This window comes from Haliotis asinina, chromosome 4 (genome assembly GCF_037392515.1).
Source record: "Haliotis asinina isolate JCU_RB_2024 chromosome 4, JCU_Hal_asi_v2, whole genome shotgun sequence".
Classification (NCBI taxonomy): domain Eukaryota; kingdom Metazoa; phylum Mollusca; class Gastropoda; order Lepetellida; family Haliotidae; genus Haliotis; species Haliotis asinina.
In genome coordinates, this window is record NC_090283.1 from 81,032,435 (window position 1) to 81,053,212 (window position 20,778).

The window sequence follows — 20,778 nt, forward strand, 5'->3', positions numbered from 1 at the left end:
CCGACAAGTGAGTAGGTTTGCCAGCGATTTTGGTGAAAATGTTTGCTTACTGTCGAGAAAATGACATGTAGATGTTGCAATAAGTTTTCCGACCCACGAAATGCCGCAGCCGATCGAATCCAGCCCAGCGCTGGTGCTGTCAACGTGTCTGGAATTAATAAACTAATTTAAAAGGTGAGTTTTTGCCGTATTTGGTGATCCATGATTTTGGCGTGAAATTGCGGTGGTAGCTGTTTTCGATGATTCGTAGCGTATAACTTTTGAAATAATGATCCGATTGTGACCATTTATGGCTCATTTTGTAGGGAAATCATCTGGCGTTCGATCCGTTGGCCTCGACGTTGTCTTAAAAATATTTTACCCGGTGACATGTAACTTTGATCGAGGAGGGGGTGGTTTCTTCGTTACATCCCTTTCCTTTTATATAGTACTAGGGTAGGGTCTATACATCTATATGTCTTTCGAACGCCGTTTCAAAGCGATACAAGCCCCTGTGGATGCATAGATATATTTGCTGCACGGGATGTCAACGACATCAAGAATCACTTTAACGTGATTATGTACTGATTCGCACTGTTGGTATTTACAAAGCTTCACTCCTATCAGTTTGAACTCAATTTATTTAAGCTTGGGGTCCAAGCCTTACGGAACAGGGGGAAGTTGTTATAGTGTCTACTTCAGGACAGCCATGTCCAAATATTTCTACTGACCAAAAACTATGTGACCAGGCTATATGATATTTAGTTATTATTATTCAATCTGCAATCTTGATCTTTATCACTACCGCAGAGTACATTGTTTTGTCAGCTACCTTGTTCCTCTTTGTCACTTCCATTAATTACTGTATATGACATTTATGGCCTTTATTGGTCATCCCCCTTGGCTGTGTCTGTCATCACATCAGCTGTAGAAGGAAGTGCTATTAGCTTCTCTATCTGTCCATTGTTGAATGTTTGCCTGTCTATTGTTGTTAAAAACTATATATATGTATGCTCACATCTATACTGCACGTGAGACGTGAGACGTGAGAGGCGAGATGTGAGTGTGGAGACCGGCATTCCGACTGTCTTTGTAGGGACGACCGCGAGCAGGATTATGCCGCTCGCAGGAAAGGCCCTGGGGTTGAGCTGGAAGTCCGCTCACCTCATTCATGTACACTCGTTTGGCATGTCTTGTGAAACCAACTAAAGAAGTTTGAACTAAACTATGCCTTCGTCTCACCAACGTATTCATTTGTCTTCGTCAACGTAGTGTTCATCAAAATCACGAGCTAATTCGCCACGAGCCGATGACTACATCCACCCGTTGACACACAAACTACTTTGTATAACTGATTTGTTTTGTCTGAGCACCATGTTCAGGTGACAACAGATATTAAGATAAACATGAATTGAGGTTCACACTAATAATAAGGCTGATGTTAGAGTTCTGACTATTTTGTACATGCACACACACAGTCTCTCGCTGTAGATAATACAAACCGATTCTCGCTCCAGTTGGAGTCTTTTGTTCGATTTATCACTGTATCAGAATATGGAATTGCAGTGGACATATTTTTTTCACACGTGGATCAAACTGTGAAATTACCAAAGCTGTTTGACGGCATCCCTGATGCTTCCTGGTGTTTTGAATGTTGCAACTTTGATCAGTCTCTAGAAGAGGCTTCAGTCTATGAGATCTTAACAAAATCAGCATGTTCGATTGTACCTCCAGAAATGTAAACTGTAAACACTAAAAGGGTTGTTCTGTTGGAATATTACCCATACCATAGGGAAAGTGTACTATTAGACAGTTGAATTCCTCCCTTTTGTTATAGAATCATTTGGAGCGTTTGGTGTTTTCACCTCATTAGTCTAGTCCCACTAGTTCAGGTAGTTAAATCGGTGGAAGCCACTTGATTAGTTGATGGTTATTCAAGGATATCGGACCATCTATATACCTGAGGCTAGGTTAAACTTCTTGGCAAAATTACGTGGTTCTGATTTTGGAAACTAAAGCAGATACTCTGATTCATATACGTACAGAATCTGATTCGCAAGAAGGGGAGCACAATGCCTGCCCAAAGTCTATCATTTCATATGTTTTCTCAGCTTTTCTCATTTTTGCTTTCAGTGTTGTGACAAGAGAGAATGCAAGTGAATCTTTTCTCACCGAGCTTATTTGTAAATGAATCATGGATCAAGGAATTTTCCTGTTTTCTTCTTTCATGTGAAAACGTGGTGTACAAAGATGCAAACTGTAATGTGTTTGCAAAACTGAACCGGCCGGTTTCTTATATTGTTAAAAAACAAAACAAAATAATCCCTTGAGGCTTTATGAATCTACATGGTGTTAATTCCATCAAATTCTCATTGTGAATAATTTCTTTGATAGAAAATACAGAGAAAGTCATCCTTTAATAGTGAATACAGAGAAAGTAATTCTTTTATTGCTGGACCCAGCAACATCCTTCCTTGCATTATTTTGTACCCTTGGAATCCAGTAAAAAAGAGGAATGGACATGTCTTCTTTTTTCCGTTAAATTCACATGCTTCCCGATGTATCAGTTTGGACAGATTTCTTCCCCAAATAAGACACTTTAAATGTGACATGTATAACAAATGTCACTTATATATGGGGTTGCCAGACTTTGGATGACAGCTGGCTCGGACAGAATGGGCTTATTCCATTTGTTTGTTTTCAGTTTTTACCAGAGACCATATTAAACACGGACATAACCCACTCTGAAAGGTTTCAGCAGGATCCTCTTCTCTTTGAACCAAGTCTTGGCATCTGCTTCAGAGTTAATTCTTAATGGCGTAGAGTACCAAAAGGCGCGGGTGCTATTTGGTGCATGATGCCAAACCAAAGGCAGACATTGAAGTAAAGCATGTTTATTTTACCAGCAGTAAGCTCCAAGAATTATCATGACTCTATATTACATTGTACAAATGAAAATCATCCACAGATTAATCAGTCAGTTTAAAGATGACGTCACGTGATGTCCTCATTTGTTTGTGAAGATCCTGCGATCGTATTTTCTGCCATCAGTTTATGTTCCGTTTCACGACAATTCGAGTGCAGGTTGTATGCCTTCCTTATGTGGTCTGGCTTGTTAGCGTTGCCTGTTTGGACTGAATAAAATATTCATTTTGTTTATTATTGTTATTATACCTATTTTTCGTACTCTTTAAATATTTCCGACTACCTCACTACTGCCATAACTACCACTAATACTAAAGAAGCAGTACATCGTATGATGTGAATTAAGTCAGTTTAGTTTTACGTCGCCCTTAGCAATATTCCAGCAAACTCAAGGCGAGGGACACCAAAAACTGGTTTCAAACATTGTACCCATGGGGGATCACACCAGGTGTTCGGTGTGACAAGCGAACGCTTTACCCACAAGTCTACCCCGCCGCCAGAGAGGTGAATTGAGGAACACTAACATCAGGTGTGTGGCTATATACAAACCTATTGTCTTCCAGTATTTGAGCAGGATTCCGCCCACAGTCAGCACACATAAGAGGAAGATTATAGCCTCGGCCCAGAGCCAGCTGACGCCTAAATGAAGCACACAGATATAAATCAACTTTCTTTTTATACGTTTAACAAAGAAAGTGCCCATTTCAGTGAAAGCAACAAGCCTGACATTCAATCAGACTTTATCGCTACGAAATCGTATATTTCAGTCAGGGGATTGAAATAATCTGAAAAACCTTACCGGGTACTTCTGTGTGATCTGGAAATTCACCCATCTTAAATGTGTCTTCATTTCCCGCTTCCCAAAATATCATGGCTCTTGAATCTGCATTATAAATATAAACATGTGTATACACTAATGTTTAAAATTGTACATCATGAAGACAACAAACAATATTATGATGAAATGTGCCACATCGGTTACTGCTCTCTCCAAATGACCTTGACCATGACCTTGAGTAATTTCAGTTGAGACATATTTTGTGCTTTTATTAATCATATACGGATATCGTGTCTGAAGGTTTCACTACACAAACTGATACGCTCCCCTAGAAAAGCCGAGCTGCATACAAAAAGGCTTGTCGGAATATGATCGGCAAAGATCGGTGGATCACCTTTCTGTGTTTCTCACCTAGGAATACCGGCAAACATCTGTTTGAAACATTGAACTGAACTCTTTAACAGTTACATGTATGAGGCATTTTATCGGAAATTGTGAGGCGGGACATTAAAACATACATCTTAATGGATTCAAAGGGTGTAGGTTGGGTTGTTGTTTCAGGGATTCGAACCGAAACGTCGCTCCATGCTACAGGTAACACGTTGTTATCAATAAAGTTCGATGCTCTATTATTGCTTTGAGCCGAACACACTGAGGCGACTTTTACAGATGATTGTGGATACCTGTCGCATCGCCTTTGACATCGAATCGAACCCTTCTCGAAAAATTCTTTAGTCGACATATCAGAGATGAGCTGATAGAAATCCGATGGTGGAGAACACTTGAACAATTGAACATCTCGCCTCCCGTGGCCAAGGTGCATCCTTCCTCTGAGGTGGCAACTGTGTGGTCATCCGCGTTGGTCCATACCCAATCTGATACTCTAGTTCTCACCAGCATGAAACAGGTTACGCTCACCGTGTCCTCCAGATGGTGTCCGTGTCTCGGATAAACGAGGCTGTCGATGAATGGGCAGGAGTTACCTGAAACAGTTTTGATATGGAGGTACCTCATAATATCTGACCATATACAGCGTGTTTATCTTAACACTATGATAATCCACTTGACAAGAAATGAACGAAAATATAACGAGAAAAACCAGGCATTGCATACTAGCATAGCATATATGCTGTGAGTGCCGTGAAAGGCTACTCGGTCTCAGTGCATACTGCGCCTAACATCACGAATCCACTGTGTACAGGTGAATGGCAGTCTGGCTACATGTGACAGGAACATCCAAAACTCCTAATTTGTTTAGCTTAAAATAGGTTCTATATGTTCGACATTTGTATTTGTATAAAAAGTGTTGTCGTCTATGTATGGTATTTACTATGATCAAACGTGCTATATCTGTAGTTGCGATACGGTTCTGCAAATTATCCACTCGTCCCAGACACACCTATTCCTGTTATATCTCAATCTGACTCATGCTGTCGATCACAGGATTGCTTCGTACAGACTCGGTTATTTACAGACCGACGCCATATTGCTGGAATATAGCTGAGTGAGGTGTACAATATATCTTTCTGATAGCATTGATTACCTGACATCTTTAGATATACTTTGTCTGGTCCCATGATCTCCATAGACAGGTGTTGTTTTCTGACGGCCATAATGCATGTATAATCACCAATATCATCACAAGTGACATTTTGCAGAGTTAACTGCAAGTAGGTCTCCGGTGTTGTGAGGGAGGAGTTCACCACAGCACTGGCCTTTAGTCTTTCATCGCACATCTTCGTCTTGTGGTCTGTGAAGGCCACAGCAATGGCCGTGTCCCGTCTTCTGATCATGACAGAATACACCTTCTCGATGTCTGACGAGAGCACATTGAGGCTACACTGGACAGTGACAGGTGTTGTAGTATCAGATGTAATCACATCCGGGTGTATTGTTAACTCCACCGTACAACCTGCAATACAACATGCTTACAACTGACAGCTTGAAACACAACAATCGACAGATGCCTGACACTGTAGACTGTCCTTGTTTTCTACACTACCAGGGACGGAGCTACCATCATACAAAAACATCCGGGTGTATTGTTAACTCTACTGTACAACCTGCAATACAACATGCTTACAACTGACAGCTTGAAACACAACAATCGACAGATGCCTGACAATGTAGACTGTCCTTGTTTTCTACACTACCAGGGACGGAGCTACCATCATACAAAAACATCCGGGTGTATTGTTAACTCTACTGTACAACCTGCAATACAACATGCTTACAACTGACAGCTTGAAACACAACAATCGACAGATGCCTGACAATGTAGACTGTCCTTGTTTTCTACACTACCAGGGACGGAGCTACCATCATACAAAAACATCCGGGTGTATTGTTAACTCTACTGTACAACCTGCAATACAACATGCTTACAACTGACAGCTTGAAACACAACAATCGACAGATGCCTGACAATGTAGACTGTCCTTGTTTTCTACACTACCAGGGACGGAGCTACCATCATACAAAAACATCCGGGTTTACACATGATAGTTGTAACAGGGTTGAGCAAGTCCTCAAAATATGATGCGTACCCGACAAAAAGTGGCTTGTATACAACAATAGCTTTTATAAACACAGGTTTGACCATATTACGGTGGGTATCATAAATGTTTTAACCACAATTTATTCATTATTAAATGAGCAGATTGGTCATAAATACACGGTTGTTCAGTATCGATGGAGTATATTGTATGATATACACTACATTTGGTCGTCTCCCTTTTGTATAGTAGTATAGCAATATGGGCCGGTCACACACCAACAGTTCGACCTACATGATCATTGTGTTAAACATGCCATCACTGACATCTCAAACAGATCGCCTTCATCAGATGCCTCATCCCTTATTTGGTAATCTTTCATAATTTTTTCACTGGCTGCCTTTTCTTTTAACAAACCAAAACCGAAAGTAGCATTTTGACATGGAACATTCAAGCGGGAGGCTACATAACAAAGCATCAAGACAGTGGCAGATTATATTTAATACAGTGAGATATACTTCAACAACTTACATGTCATCTGTAGAGTAAGTAGATGTAGGTATACAATGAGTAGTAGATACATATTAGAGCATTGCTTCCTTGCCATGTTGGATCAATAACACGCATGCGCATAGGCCGTTCTCTTTCTATTTTCGGTTTCGGTTGAGTTAATGAAATAAAATACTGTGACGTATAATCTTATACAATGCGAGAATAACATGTTTAGTGTGCGTGTGTGTGTGTGTGTGTTTGTGCGCTCGCGCGCGCGCGTGTGTGTGAGAGAGAGAGGGGGGGATGCAAGTCGTCAGGATTTATCATTTATTTATCTGATACTATATCTAAAATAGAGTGTTTGTCTCACCAATATGACTCACACAACAATGTTGTGTAGTTTTACATGTGAAACTAACTACTTTCCGGGTCTGGGTCATACAGCTTTTCCAGGTATCATATCCATTAGCAGCTTCAACTCACGGTCTGACGCCAAGCACTACATGACTTAGTCAAGCTCTGTTCCTAGTACAAACAGCACGATGTTGTTGTCGTCACGGGTGGTGCTTTGCGCCTTAATGACTCAGTGGGGAGGTTAGTATGTCGACTGACAATATATTTAATGTGACTTTGGTTTAACGGCAGTTTGAAGTGTTTCGGCCTGATCTGGACGAGCCTACCTGTTGCAGGAGTATGATTAAACATCGATCTGCTCTACACAAGGTTTAACGTTGTTCCAGTGTGCATTGTTCATGTATTTTGTGTCATGCTGCATCTAACCTTCAGTTCTCAGACGTTTACTGCTTTAGGAAAAGCATGAGCACGGGTTTGGTGCTGAGAAACCTAGAAAAATAACTGGGGTAGACCAGGATTCAAACACACAACCACGGGTTTCTTGTTCAAGGGGGCAACTCCTAGAATGGACCATCCGTGCTCCCGTGTCTGATGTTACTGATATAGGTAGAGAAATACCGGAAGTTACCGTTTAGCACAGAGACGATACTGGAGTGCATGGTGTGTTAGCTATTTAGAGGGAAATAGTCATAATTATTCTTATTGATATATACGTACATAGTTATGATTCAAATTCATTCTTTTAATGCCAGGATGCTATATTCAACTCGACATTCATCCGAAAACAGTTCATCTTGATTCATCACGCCGTGTCACCATACGGTGCAGCCTCAACCTGACAGGTTCGAGCACGGAGAAGGTCTACTCTATAATGCTCAAGAGAGGACAAGATACCATAGCAGTCCTATTCCAAGATATAATACGCAATATGACGAATCGACTCTATAATGTCACCGGGTCTTTGACAACAAAATCTTCATCAGTTGCTTTCTTCCAAATATTGCTGGATAATGTCAAGTGTCTTGACAAGGGAAATTACTCTTGCATCATGGCAGTAAAACGTTTGGATAAAGCTACGAGTATGGGACCGGTTACATCTCCGTTGGAAATTCAAGGTCAGTTTCGCCATTGCTGTTTCGAAGTATGTGATTGGGAGCACTGCTTACTTTCCGTGACATAACCTTTGCCTGAAGTCTAGACTTTAATGGCTAATGGATGTTGACCTAGGTGTAAATTGCCGTTAGTGCCCCCTTCTACTGCTGAGGCGTGGTCAAAACTGTAAAACAAATCGACGCCATTTGGTAGGTTCCTTACCCAGGTGAGATTTCAGTCTTACATCAGTTTTTAACTATGGACACACGTTCACGGTGCTTCCAAATCCTGAACGGATGCACCGTTGACAATACGGAATGTTTGCCTCTAAACGTTTGCCTCCACATACGTATAGCCTGTTGTCATCTACTGCTTACAGAAAATTATTTTAATTAGAATATAGTATTACCCTTCATAGAGGCATCAACCCGTGAAGGCCCCGGTGTAGAATAGGCCTTTAGCAAACCATGCTTGCCGTAAAAGGCGACTATGCTTGTTGTAAGAGGTGACTAAAGGGAGCGGGTAGTCAGGCTAGCTGACTTGGTTGACACATGTCATCGGTTTCCAGTTGCGCAGATCGATGCTCCCGTTGTTGATCACTGGATGGGCTGGTCCAGACTCGATTATTTACAGACTGCCGCCATATAACTGGAATATTGCTGAGTGCGGCGTGAAACTAAACTCACTCACTCACTCATAGAGGCATCAAACAAATAACTGTGTGTCATTATGGTGTTGTTTCATCCTTGAACGAGACAGCGAAAGTGAAACTTTCCCAGTTCTGTGTATTTAGGTATATCCAGTGATATTTCCGTCAGCCTTACACCGGACACGTCGGCCTACACAGAAGGGGAAGTGGTCAACGTCACATGCTACAGGCTCTGGACTTCAAAGACAGCGACCTGGTCGTGGACGCTGGACGGACACGAGTATACAGAATTAAACAATTGCACATACAGAGAATCTCAATGCATTTACATGTGTATTAGTTCCAAACAATACACCGTCACCATGGAGGACTCTGGACCCCAAGTCAGATGTCGGTCTGGGGGACTCGTGAAGATCATACGATTAAACTTGTCCACCACTTCTATCGCCACTTCTCCAGAGGCTGGTACGTAATGACTGGTGCCGATCAACGGTGTATTCTGATATTATCACCATTGTACTCACAATTAGCTAAATACACAATAATGGTCAGCTTTCTCGGTTTTGAGGCGGCTGTGGGGTAGATAGCGGTTAAAGCGTTCGTCAGGTCGAAGACCCGGTTTCCAATCCCCACATGGATACAATGTGTGAAGCACATTTTTTGTGTCACCTACCGTTTAATTGCTTCAATATTGCCAAATACGGCGTAAAACTAAACTCGCTCGCTCCACGAATATGCTGAAAAGGCAAGACGTTATACACTTTACAATACACTTTCAGGCTTGTCAGTGACTACCACAACCACTGCCCCACCGACACACATCACTGCCTCCTCAGGGGACACCACGCCGACAGGTACGCTGTAGAATAACTCTTTCGGTCTTGGGCGCTCACATCGTGAACCCTGGGCTCTCTTCTTGTGACGACACAATTAGTCTTGCTTATTTCGAAATTAGCTCGTGGTGTTGTAAGACGCACGGAGATCACTATGTACTGTTATACCAGTTAATTCCACGTTGACACATCTGAAGACACACAATGTGTCAGTTGTATGTTAAATGTCACTAAATATCTTTGTGCAGTGGTATTTTTATTATTAATGTTTACCTCAACAGAAAGAGACGGAGGAGGGATGCTGGCTGTATACGTTCTTGTGTCAGCCTTTGTTGTCGTTGTGATTGTCACACCGCTGTGCCTCTTCTCGGGTAGTTATGTTTACATTGATTCTGCATTTATCGGTCACATGTATCGGTCACACGTATCGGTGTCACAAGAAGTATGTAATGTAATGTATATAGTATAGACTCGCATTTCCGTTAATTGTGACTCTGATACAACCTCTACTATGACGGTATTGACTGCACGCCCTTGGAGATGCATGCATCAGCCCTCCAACTGTCCACTTGTTATATTGATTCTCATCTTATGATGTAGTCGACCAGAACTCAGTCCATGAAAGAACTGTGAGTGAAACCAACAAATAACAAAGCAGTTTCTGTAACATTACAGAAACATTCTGTGGTGCATTTTATTTGAATGCTTACAATATAATCTACACACACAGCGTGTCTATATTCATCTCAGTTTAAACTTCAGAAAACTATAAATCACAAAAAAAGATTATTCAGTTCTTTACTTCTGCAAATACGCAGGAAGATAAGTAGAAACATCATCCGTTAGATGGACATTTAGAAATAAAATAAAATATATAATATATAGAATATATAATACTTAGCACGGAGCCTACAATTTGACGAAGAACAGAAATGCGGGGAAAATCCTTGGGTGTTGATTTTTTCAGGGAAACGAATTTAAATAATATGTAGTTCTCTTTTGTTTCTAGATCCAAAATGTAAATGCCACCACCGTACATTAAAGAACTCTATGGCTACAAGTGATACGTTACCTAGTGAAAGACACAGGAGAAGACGTCGAGTAATAATCGTTCAATCCCGTAACGTATCTGGTCACCATCCTGGCCGGGACAGAGCTAGTGATGAAACAGGATACCGCGATGGGTGCCTTCATCCTCAAGATGGCTGCCTTCATCCTCAAGATGGCTACCTTCATCCTCAAGATGGCTGCCTTCATCCTCAAGATGGCTGCCTTCATCCTCAAGATACTGCAGACAGCAGTGTGTCAGAGAGTAATGAACATGTATACGAAGAGATTGATTAGACCAATCGTGTATATATTTTGTACATTTTCAAATAGATCTTCATACATTGTAAATAGTAAGATTGGCTGTTCTTCAGACGAATGTCATGAACGATATGCTTCTAAAGTATTTCCAACTCCCGGCGGAGAGCTGTGCGCAGCATGGTGTTTGAACAAAATTGGATCCGATTTTTCTCATTGGTGATGCACGGATGTTGATACACGTCCCAGCTCAAGGCGAGTTCCTGGTTTAGAGAAGCACAAGTTCTCAAATAAGTGAGACAGTGGGGTTTATTAATTTACAATTGGATGTTGACATAGGCTGACTAGTTTGATTGTTTGACATCGTGAGTACTGTAGGCATCGTTAGTATACATGCTGTAGGATATGCTGTAGTATATACTGTAGTAACTCATTCTACAATGTATTGAAGTTGTAGTCTAAATTACCTGGTGAATTATCATTGTTATCATCGGGTTCAGATATCAATAGGAACTAACAGTTTTAAGTGGTACAATGTTATCCATGGCGTCTGCCATGTTGAAAAACAACACATTTCTGTGCATTCCCCATCTTTCACAAATGCTGGATCTGTGAGTTATGGCGGCTTTTCTTCAACAACCCACTGGATTTAACAAACCAAAACAGCTGAATGAGATGGTCTCAAACTTCTGGACTGGTTATTGTACAAAGTTGTGCAATAAGACGGAGCCCAGTCAGCAGGAAGCGAGACAGTTGTGTAATCAACGTTTTAACGTGAATATCTACAACGCAGCGGTTATCATGAACCTGTCGGACTGCACCACAATTTCCCTTGATTGTTCATAGCAGCATTCCATTCACACAGCTCTCTGATTGTTCCTGAACATTAGCATGGATGGTAGGTTTCACTATTTCACTAAATATATTTAAGGTTAAAATAAGAATGAGGACGTACGGATTTTTACACATAAGTCAGTTACATGTAGAATAACAGCAATTTGCCCACAGTGCCCAAGAAGTTCAGTACACTTCCTCATGTCAGCATGACCCGGTTTTACACGCCATCAGTACACTTCCTCATGTCAACATAACCTGGCTTTACACGCCTTCTTTTGTAGTCGACTAATTCTGTGGAAGATGTTTGGGTTTTTTAAATGAGCATCCATCCGTTAATTAAAGCTGACCATATGTTTTTAATTTTCAGAACAGTGTTTTGTTTACTGTGTAATGTGACTACGGGTGGGTGACATTGTGTGTGGTTGGACAGGGGCTGTCGTCAAGGTTATCCATTAACACCATATCTTTTATACTCTGTGTTGAAATTCTCGCAACACTGATACGTAATAATGCAGAAATAAAAGGAATTCATGTAGGCTATGTAGAATATCTTTTAAGTCGATGATGATACTATCTGCGCCCTAGATGGATCGGAACACGGTCTACAAGCACTGCTTCAAGTTTGAACTTTCTTTGCCCGCTTCTTAGGATTGAATGAAGTCAACAGCGACAAAATTAGAATCATATGTATTGGTTCTAAGAAACGTTCAAGAATGAAGCATTGGCAGAAATGTAATCTAAACTACGAACACATTGCTTTTGAACACATGTAATTGGAATACAGTTTAACGTGGATATGGAAGATGTAATTGATATATAACTTTAAGATATAACTATAAGTTGTGTGTCAATATGGTCAGCTCGAAACCTAACCCCTTTGGACAGAACCACGTTGACATCTCTTGTCCTCCCAACATTAAACTATTCGTTTGCCTATTTACCTAATTCTCCGGATGAACTGACTGAAGACTTTCATGGTAAATGTTTTCGATTAACATGTACATGGGGAAATAACCCGATAAAGTGAAATATGACCAACTGATATACACATTTAAAGATGGTGGTCTTAATGCACCTAATACAAAAGAAATAATGCAACCCCAAAAGACTTGTCATAAGACGATGTTATAATAACCACGTCAAAGGGTGTATTTTTCTGAAAAGCTACCTAAACTGTGTACTGCAGATCTAAGAAATGTTCCACTTGTTCCCAACAATTTCTACTGTGATCTTCTGACTGTCTGCTGGGGTTTACTGTCTAGTCTTGGGGCAGCAGATTCACAAAATATTTGGTAGAACCAAATATCTTAATCCACAGGAAAATATAATCTATCAAAACTGGAATGCCATAGTTGTTATATTTACATATGATCTTCTGAATGACTTCATGTTTCATGATATCTTTGAAAACATATACAATGTTAAAACAAGCCTTTTGGAATATTCAGGAGACATTAACTCAATAAAAAGACGTGATATCAACTTATAAACAATCAGGAAAATACAAAACCTTTGCAACCATATATGTTAAACCTTTTGACAAAAAAGTTAAATATTTTACAGGACTTTACTTGAATTAAATGAATAGACACTCAACATGTGTACAGTGGAATAAGATACTAGAGAATGAAATCGGTACAAACTAGTGGCAATAAGATAACTATATCCCGTTATCCTGTCCCACAGACACCAATCTGCAATAACAATAATAGACTTTTTAAGATTCAATACACTGATCATGACTTCTGCAGCTGTTGTTCTGGTTCTTTAGAGTTCATAACACACTTATGTTATGATTAGGGCGAGGTTACTTACAAAATCTTGATAATCTGAATAATCTGGATGTAAATTTAAAGTTTCCAAAAGAACAAATTTTGCTCGAATTCGGCCATAAAAATAATGATCTAATCAGCGCGTTACCTATCCTTCTCACCTTTCACTGTAAAATACCAAAACAGATGCCAACATTCCAAATGCCTGAACATCTGCACGAATGTCTCACCAAACACTGAAACTAAACACTGATCCTACATCACAGCCCTGTCTCTTGTCTTCAAGGTAGATAACGGCAGATGTGTGCTCCAAACAATCTACCCTTTTTTGGCGTCGAACCTATTGTATTTCTTTGGTATCAAGGGCTCTCCGACGGCGTCTGTGGAACACAGAAATACACCTACAGATACAGCGATTTCCATGTTCCGAAAGGCCGCCGAGCTAGCTCGGGTGATTTTACGTGCGCATTGAACACCTGATAGAAGATCCAACGTTCTGCATCACAACATTAAACCTCCGTGTGCTTGCCTGTCAATCTGAGACAGTGATCAGTATTACAATTTCAGCAACAGCTACACATTCTGCCATGGAAACAAGACAATTGTCCAAGAAGTGGAAATATCTGAGGTCTCCTCTGAATAAGACAGACCACCAAGTGTGTTCGTTCCATCGGCTGGTCAAAGTCATGATGGTCTAAAGTTTTATGCAACTTACCCAATTGAAAATATCTAACCAACAAGAACTAAATATTGAAAATATTATCTGTTTTAATTACTGGATGGATGAAAAAGTATTCAACACAAACAAATCTAATACCAAATCATCCAACCATTGCAGTTAATTGACTTTACGCTGAAGGTTTCGAAAAGGTGCTTGTTACGTGAAGCAGATTCCGCAGTAGCATAACCGGCTGTAACCAGAAGCACTATATATATTTCAGAATGACTTATTGGCCTTTACACTATAACCACGCTTTCAAAATATCAGTAGCTGATTATGTCGGAATTAGATTGCAAGATATCAAAACACGAATTTGTGAAATCCTCATATCAATATTCCAATTTCCGATTTCAGCAATTCATATGTAAAACTACACACCCATGCCAGCTGTTGGGTCACTGGGCGTCATTTCCCTTCACTTACATGTTCTTTCAGTGTAAGATAAATAATTTTCATGAAGTGAGTTTAGGATGGATCTTTGTCAGATTTGACACGCAAATGTGAAATCATCCCTGCTCTGGGCACATAATATCAGTTCAATTCTCCGACCACTATTTAACCAATGATGTGACATTTATCAACTTCCACAATGTACAATCCCATAGGCTTCCATGTTAAAGGAGTTCACGGCACTGTACATATGTTGATTAAATTGGTGCGATTCGATAAATAAACAGCGGAAGCTTACACAGAAATTATGTGAATGTAGGTAGGATGATTGAAATGTGAAAATTTTCATTTTAATCTTACGAAAATTGAATTCATGATTACGATTTTGCTACATTGAAACATGTAAGCCTATGGAAATAACGTCAACTGGCCCAGTGTAACTGGCAAGGCTTGGTTTCTCTATGCGAAAGACGAGGGAGTGAAGGTGCTTTGTTTTACCCCGCACTCAACAATACATTTGTATTTCAGCTATATGGCGGTGGTCTGTGAATAGATGAGCATCGATCTGTGCAATTGGGAACCGATGACATGTCAACCAAGACAGCGAGCCTGACCACCCGACAAGCATAGTCGCCTTTTATGGTAAGCAGGGGTTCCTGAAAGCCTGTTCTTCATGGGTCCTATGCGAGAAATCTGTAATTCAATTCACGATATCTCTAAACAATGGAAGATATCAGTAATTTCTCAATAATTGTGTGGGCAGGGTTCGCCAAAGGACTGTGTGCATGTACGGTTCTCCTTTGATGAAAGCCCCTGAAGAATCGGGTTAGAACTGGTCTTCAGCAATCCATGCTCCTTGCAAGAAGCGACTTACGGGAATGGCTTCATACTCACTGATTTGGTTAACACATGGAATTGGATCACACCTGCGCAGATCGATGCTCATGCTGACTCAATTATTTACAGACCACTGCCACATAGCCTGAATAATCCTGAATGCAGCGTGAAGCCACAACAATATGCATTTGGTGAAAGTAGATTCTGTTGGAAAGGCAAACGACTCAAGTTGAACAACTAAGTTACAGTACTTATACTTTATACATAAAAAAACAACATTGTAACATTTATTACTCAATGTGTAATCATGAACTCACCACTGCACTATACACCAAGTGATGAATAGCTCAGCACTTATCTAAAGGGGAAGTTAAATGCACTAGCTTCTAGTCTGATGTGCAGGCTGTTCCACCTCAGTATCATCATCGATGTTTCCTGAGTATAGGTTCTGATAAGTCGCCTCTACCCGTGACGCATCTACGGTTCGGCCGAGAATTTTGAACGTTGAGGGCTGAAGGTGTGGACTTCCATCTCCTGCCTCTGTCATCTGGAGGATAGAGCAGCCTATCACCGACTGGACGGTCCCTGGTTCGATCCTCCACTTGTCAAACCAGTGAATCTTAGCACATGGTAGTCCTTATTTTGTCTGGAGCCGTGGTACCAAAACAAGTACTAGCTGGCTCAGCCACGGTACTGTGTCTGTGCAGAACATATCTGTAATTCTGCAACATGGAATCTTCCTGGGGGGCATGTAGGAGTTGTGGCAGTAAGGAAGCCTAACTCCTTCATTGCTGTGACAGCGATGTTTCATTACTCAAGGCTCAGTGTGGTGCTCTGTTACTTGCACTGGTGCAACTCCATTCTACAAGGTACAGCCTAATTATTTTTCTAGGTGCAAGTCAACTTTTGAGTAGGTAAAATATGAATAAAGAATTTACATATTGCAATGAAAGCAGTACAACTGAAATTGGTTGGTGTAACTAGGTTTTTATCGTAGGTTGTGCAAGGAGCTTAACATTTCTTAAATCGAGCCCTGTCGCTTGCCTGGTAATAGTCTCGCTCTCACAACAGTAAAGTTGTTCATCCATACATTGTTATCTTTCCTAACATGGTATCTGGCTAACATGGTTGACTCTTCAAAAACTCTACAGTCTTGAATGTTGAATGTTGACGTCCGTAAATCCACACAGTAAATCGCCGTCCCAACCAGGTGTTGGTTTGCCAACAGGTCTTTGTGGAGCCAACAGAAATGAGCATTTCTGTTGATGGAGTCTATAGTAAGGCTTTGTGGAGACAACAGAAGGGAGCATTTCTGTTGAAGGAGTCTATAGTAAGGCTTTGTGGAGCATTTCTGTTGAAGGAGTCTATAGGAAGGCTTTGTGGAGCATTTCTGTTGAAGGAGTCTATAGTAAGGCTTTGTGGAGGCAACAGAAGGGTGCATTTCTGTTGAAAGAGTCTGTAGTAAAGCTTTGCGGAGACAACAGAAGGGTGCATTTCTGTTGAAGGAGTCTGTAGTAAGGCTTTGTGGAGACAACAGAAGGGAGCATTTCCGCTGAAGGAGTCTATAGTAAGGCTTTGCGGAGACAACAGAAGGGAGCATTTCTGTTGAAGGAGTCTGTAGTAAGGCTTTGTGGAGACAACAGAAGGGAGTATTTCTGCTGAAGGAGTCTATAGTAAGGCTTTGTTAGACACAGGCTCTACAGTTTCCACTATGAGTGAAAGTCATTACAGGGAACACTTCCGTCATCTTCCACTTCATCCACTTCAGGCAGTTCTTGAGATAAAAAGTGCAGATGGTCAAAGTTTACCGTATTTTGGATATGTCATCACAGATAAGCCTGGTGAAGTAAGACGTTTCCTGGGTTTTGCAGGTTACTGCCGTCGGTTTGTCTTCTCTCAGATTTCCAGGTCGTTGTGTGATCTTCTTCCAAATCCCATCCCAAAGAAGAGACGAACGAACTCTGCTACTGTGGTATGGAAATGGGACACGGCACAAGAACAGGCATTTCAAGAACTCAAGCACAGATTAACAGCACCTACAATCCTTAGTTTCTGTGACTTTTCATTGCCGTTTGAATTGCATATTGATGCTAGCACAAATGGTCTCGGTGCTGTCCTTTATCAGGTTCAGAATGGCGAAAAGACGGGTCATCAGTTACGCTAGTCGTGGTCTCAAGAATTCATGACAACATTATTCTGCTCGTAAGTTGGATTTTTTGTGACTCAAATGGTAAAAAAATTCATGATTACCTTTATGGGCTCAATTATATGGTTTTCACAGATAACAATACGTTATCTTATGTTTTGACATGTGCTAAACTTGATGTAACTGGTCATAGGTGAGTGAGTGAGTGAGTTTAGTTTTACGTCGCACTCAGCAATATTCCAGCTATATGGCGACGGTCTGTAAATAATCGAGTCTGGACCAGACAATCCAGTGATCAACAACATGAGCATCGATCTGCGCAATGGGGAACCGATGACATGTGTCAACCAAGTCAGCTAGTCTGACCACCCGATCCCGTTAGTCGCCTCTTACGACAAGCATACATAGGTGGCTTGCAACACGATTTATGATTTCAGTATCAGGTATCGCCCTGGCAAGGCCAATGGGGATGCTGATGCGCTATCAAGGGTTCCAGGACAGGTGGAAGAGTTGGGACAAGTCCACTGAGAAAGGATTTCGACAAAATCTGTACAGGCAATTTGTGGCATTGTGGATGCTAGTCCCTATGTTGAGTGTTTAAGCTCTTCAAATGTTGTCATTGACACATTGTGTGATGTTTCTGGTTCCAGTTTATGTGACATGACCAGGCGGGACTGGCGAAAAGCACAGTCTGAGGATAGGGTTCTCCAGCGGGTTATCAAACAGGTTCGTTCTGGTTCTATTTTTAAGGCGCAGTACTTTGTTGGTTCTTTTGTGGAGATTGCTCTTTGTAAGCCTTTGGTCACCTTCATTTGGTTGCATAGGAAATATGACAAAGGTGGAAAAGCTGTCAGTCAACTTGTTCTTCCAGCTTTGTATCGTGAAAAGTCATTGGAGTATTTACACAATGACATGGGGCATCCTGGTAGAAATCTGCATCCCCTTTTACACGACGGGTTTTGCTGACCAGGTATGGTAAGGGATGTGCAGGATTGGATTGATGGTTGTCCCAGGTGCTTACGTTGAAAAACTCCTACCGGTTCTAAAACATCGCTGGTTAGTATACAGATATCACAGCTATTAAAGTTGGTTTGCATGGACTTTTGTGAGTCTTGAGTCATCAAAAGGTGGTTTTCAGCATAATTTGTTCATTACGGACCATCTCACGAAGTGTGCACAGGCCATGGCGACTCGAAACAACAACGACTGAAGTTCCTTTCAATAACTTCATTGTACATTATGGAATTCCAGCCCGTATCCATAGCGACCAAGGCGCCATTTTTTATAGTAAGATCATTAGGGAATTGTGTTCTCTCACAGGTATGAAGAAATCACACATCAAACCGTATCACCCCATGGGTAATGGTCTTACTGAACGCTTCAGTCGTACGTTGTTGGACATGCTGGCTACCTTGCAACCATCTCAGAAGTCAGATTGGAAATCTTATGTCAATCCACTCGTTCATGAATACAATTGTACACGTCATGAAACCACAGTCTTTTCTCATCACTGTTTCATGTTTGGTGACCATTTTCGTTTACCACTAGATTTAGCGTTTGGGTTGGAAACTGGTGATAAACAGTGTTCGTTGTGAAAGTATGTTGACTAACTGAGAGGTCGTTTGAAGGAATCTTATGAGTTAGCTTCTAGTTCAACAAAAAAATATCCCACAGGAAACGGTCAGAAACGGAATTATGACGATAAAGCTCGTTTGGCCACTCTTCATGTTGGAGACGCTCTTCATGCTGGAGACGCTCTTCATGCTGGAGACGCTCTTCATGTTGGAGACGCTCTTCATGCTGGAGACAAGGTTTTGGTCCGTGCTCTTGCCTTCGATGGTAAACACAAGATAAGTGGGAGCAACACGTGTACGTTGTGCTTGAACAACCTAATGCCAGGATTCTAGTTTTTGGTGTGCAGCGGGAGATGGAGTTGGTAGGCAAAGATGTCTTCATAGGAATCATCTGCTTCCCATATGGTTTATTCCCTCTTGAGAGGAAAAGGTTGCATCAGTTCCAAAGACACGAAAGTGAAGTTCATTGCCGCAGCGGGTTCCTGAAGAGGTTCGTGAGGATCACTTTTCTGTTGATGATGTCATTGTCGAGTTGTCGAGGAGGTAGATAAAGCTGGTTCTGATAATGAGGTTGTGATAACTATGGATCCTTCGAGTGTTCTGTCACCCACTTCAGAGGATACTATAGATGTGAGAACCGGTGATGCTGAATCAACGGCAACAACCGAGTACATAGTGACAGCTCAGGAGGTACAGACTGAGCAGTTATCTCGTCGTTCTGGTAGAATCCGACGCCAACCAGTTTGGTTGACATCAGGTCAGTGTATTTCGCAGAGTCCTTCAACGCACGGCCTGAAAAAGTAATTGTTCTGTGTGATATAGCACAATCTCATTATTTTCAAACTGTTCCTTCAGAGGTCAAACAAACAATCTCATATGTAATAAAAGGTTGATGGAAATGACGAGGACGTCATTTCCCCTTGGGGAGGAAATGTGCAACAAGTACAAAATACAGTACATGTATTTGTAAAGTGTTATGGAAACATAAACTATTTTAACATGTCTTGTCTTGTGTTTTTTCTGTTTGGGATGAATTCCTAACGCCTTAAACAATAATACAACTGTCAGTGAAAAGGTTCACATTTTCACAAGTCAATGATGTATTCAAAGTCACCGCTGGATCATGGGTTGAAAGTAGTTCCTATGCAAATTAGCCAAGTTTTAATGAGGTCAGGCCTGCTGTCTTGTCCTTGGTTTCCATTGGCTGAAGATGTGCAGCATCTTGATTTGGTGTTGAATTTAGCTGCATTTGGAAAGTGTGAAGTTTGTTCACTTGCTGTCTTTCTCCCAATTGGGCAAGGTGGCTTGAAAGTCACAAGTGGAGGATTTTCACTTTGGTGGATTTCAGGTTAGTTATAATTGATTTTATATACAAGGAATAAACAACAAAAATATGTTTAATTATTGACAGGTTCTTTCAGTATTTATTTTAGCTGAATGTATCTATTTGGTGGAGGCATATTTTGACACAGGGTTAGAAGTTGTTGGTGTCAATCATTTCACGTACAATTGATTCACATTAACGTTCGAGTCCAAACAGATTGTAGGTTTACTTTACTGGTGAGAATTAGCACTTCCATGCTAATTTAGGCATACATA

The 20,778-nt window shown here is 41.0% G+C and overlaps 2 protein-coding genes across 4 annotated transcripts; one reads left to right on the forward strand and one right to left on the reverse strand.

Annotated features, from left to right (window-relative positions):
* Positions 1 to 2,298: 2,298 nt before the first annotated feature.
* LOC137281976 (uncharacterized) lies at positions 2,299 to 6,818 on the reverse strand. Its single transcript, XM_067813723.1, has 6 exons — positions 6,709 to 6,818; positions 5,226 to 5,594; positions 4,366 to 4,665; positions 3,704 to 3,787; positions 3,454 to 3,543; positions 2,299 to 3,113 (listed from the first exon to the last, which is right to left on the reverse strand). The coding sequence occupies exons 1-6, from the start codon at positions 6,782 to 6,784 to the stop codon at positions 2,974 to 2,976; spliced, it is 1,059 nt and encodes a 352-aa protein (XP_067669824.1). The 5' UTR covers positions 6,785 to 6,818; the 3' UTR covers positions 2,299 to 2,973.
* A 261-nt stretch (positions 6,819 to 7,079) lies between these two features.
* Positions 7,080 to 12,105, forward strand: LOC137281977 (uncharacterized). Of its 3 annotated transcripts, none has more exons than XM_067813724.1 (6): positions 7,080 to 7,263; positions 7,776 to 8,138; positions 8,909 to 9,229; positions 9,544 to 9,618; positions 9,879 to 9,968; positions 10,607 to 12,105. In XM_067813724.1, the coding sequence occupies exons 1-6, from the start codon at positions 7,212 to 7,214 to the stop codon at positions 10,939 to 10,941; spliced, it is 1,236 nt and encodes a 411-aa protein (XP_067669825.1). In that variant the 5' UTR covers positions 7,080 to 7,211; the 3' UTR covers positions 10,942 to 12,105. The 3 variants fall into 3 exon arrangements, with proteins under 3 accessions (XP_067669825.1, XP_067669826.1, XP_067669827.1); XM_067813726.1 differs by lacking the exon at positions 7,080 to 7,263 and adding an exon at positions 7,344 to 7,392; XM_067813725.1 differs by lacking the exon at positions 9,879 to 9,968.
* Positions 12,106 to 20,778: the final 8,673 nt, after the last annotated feature.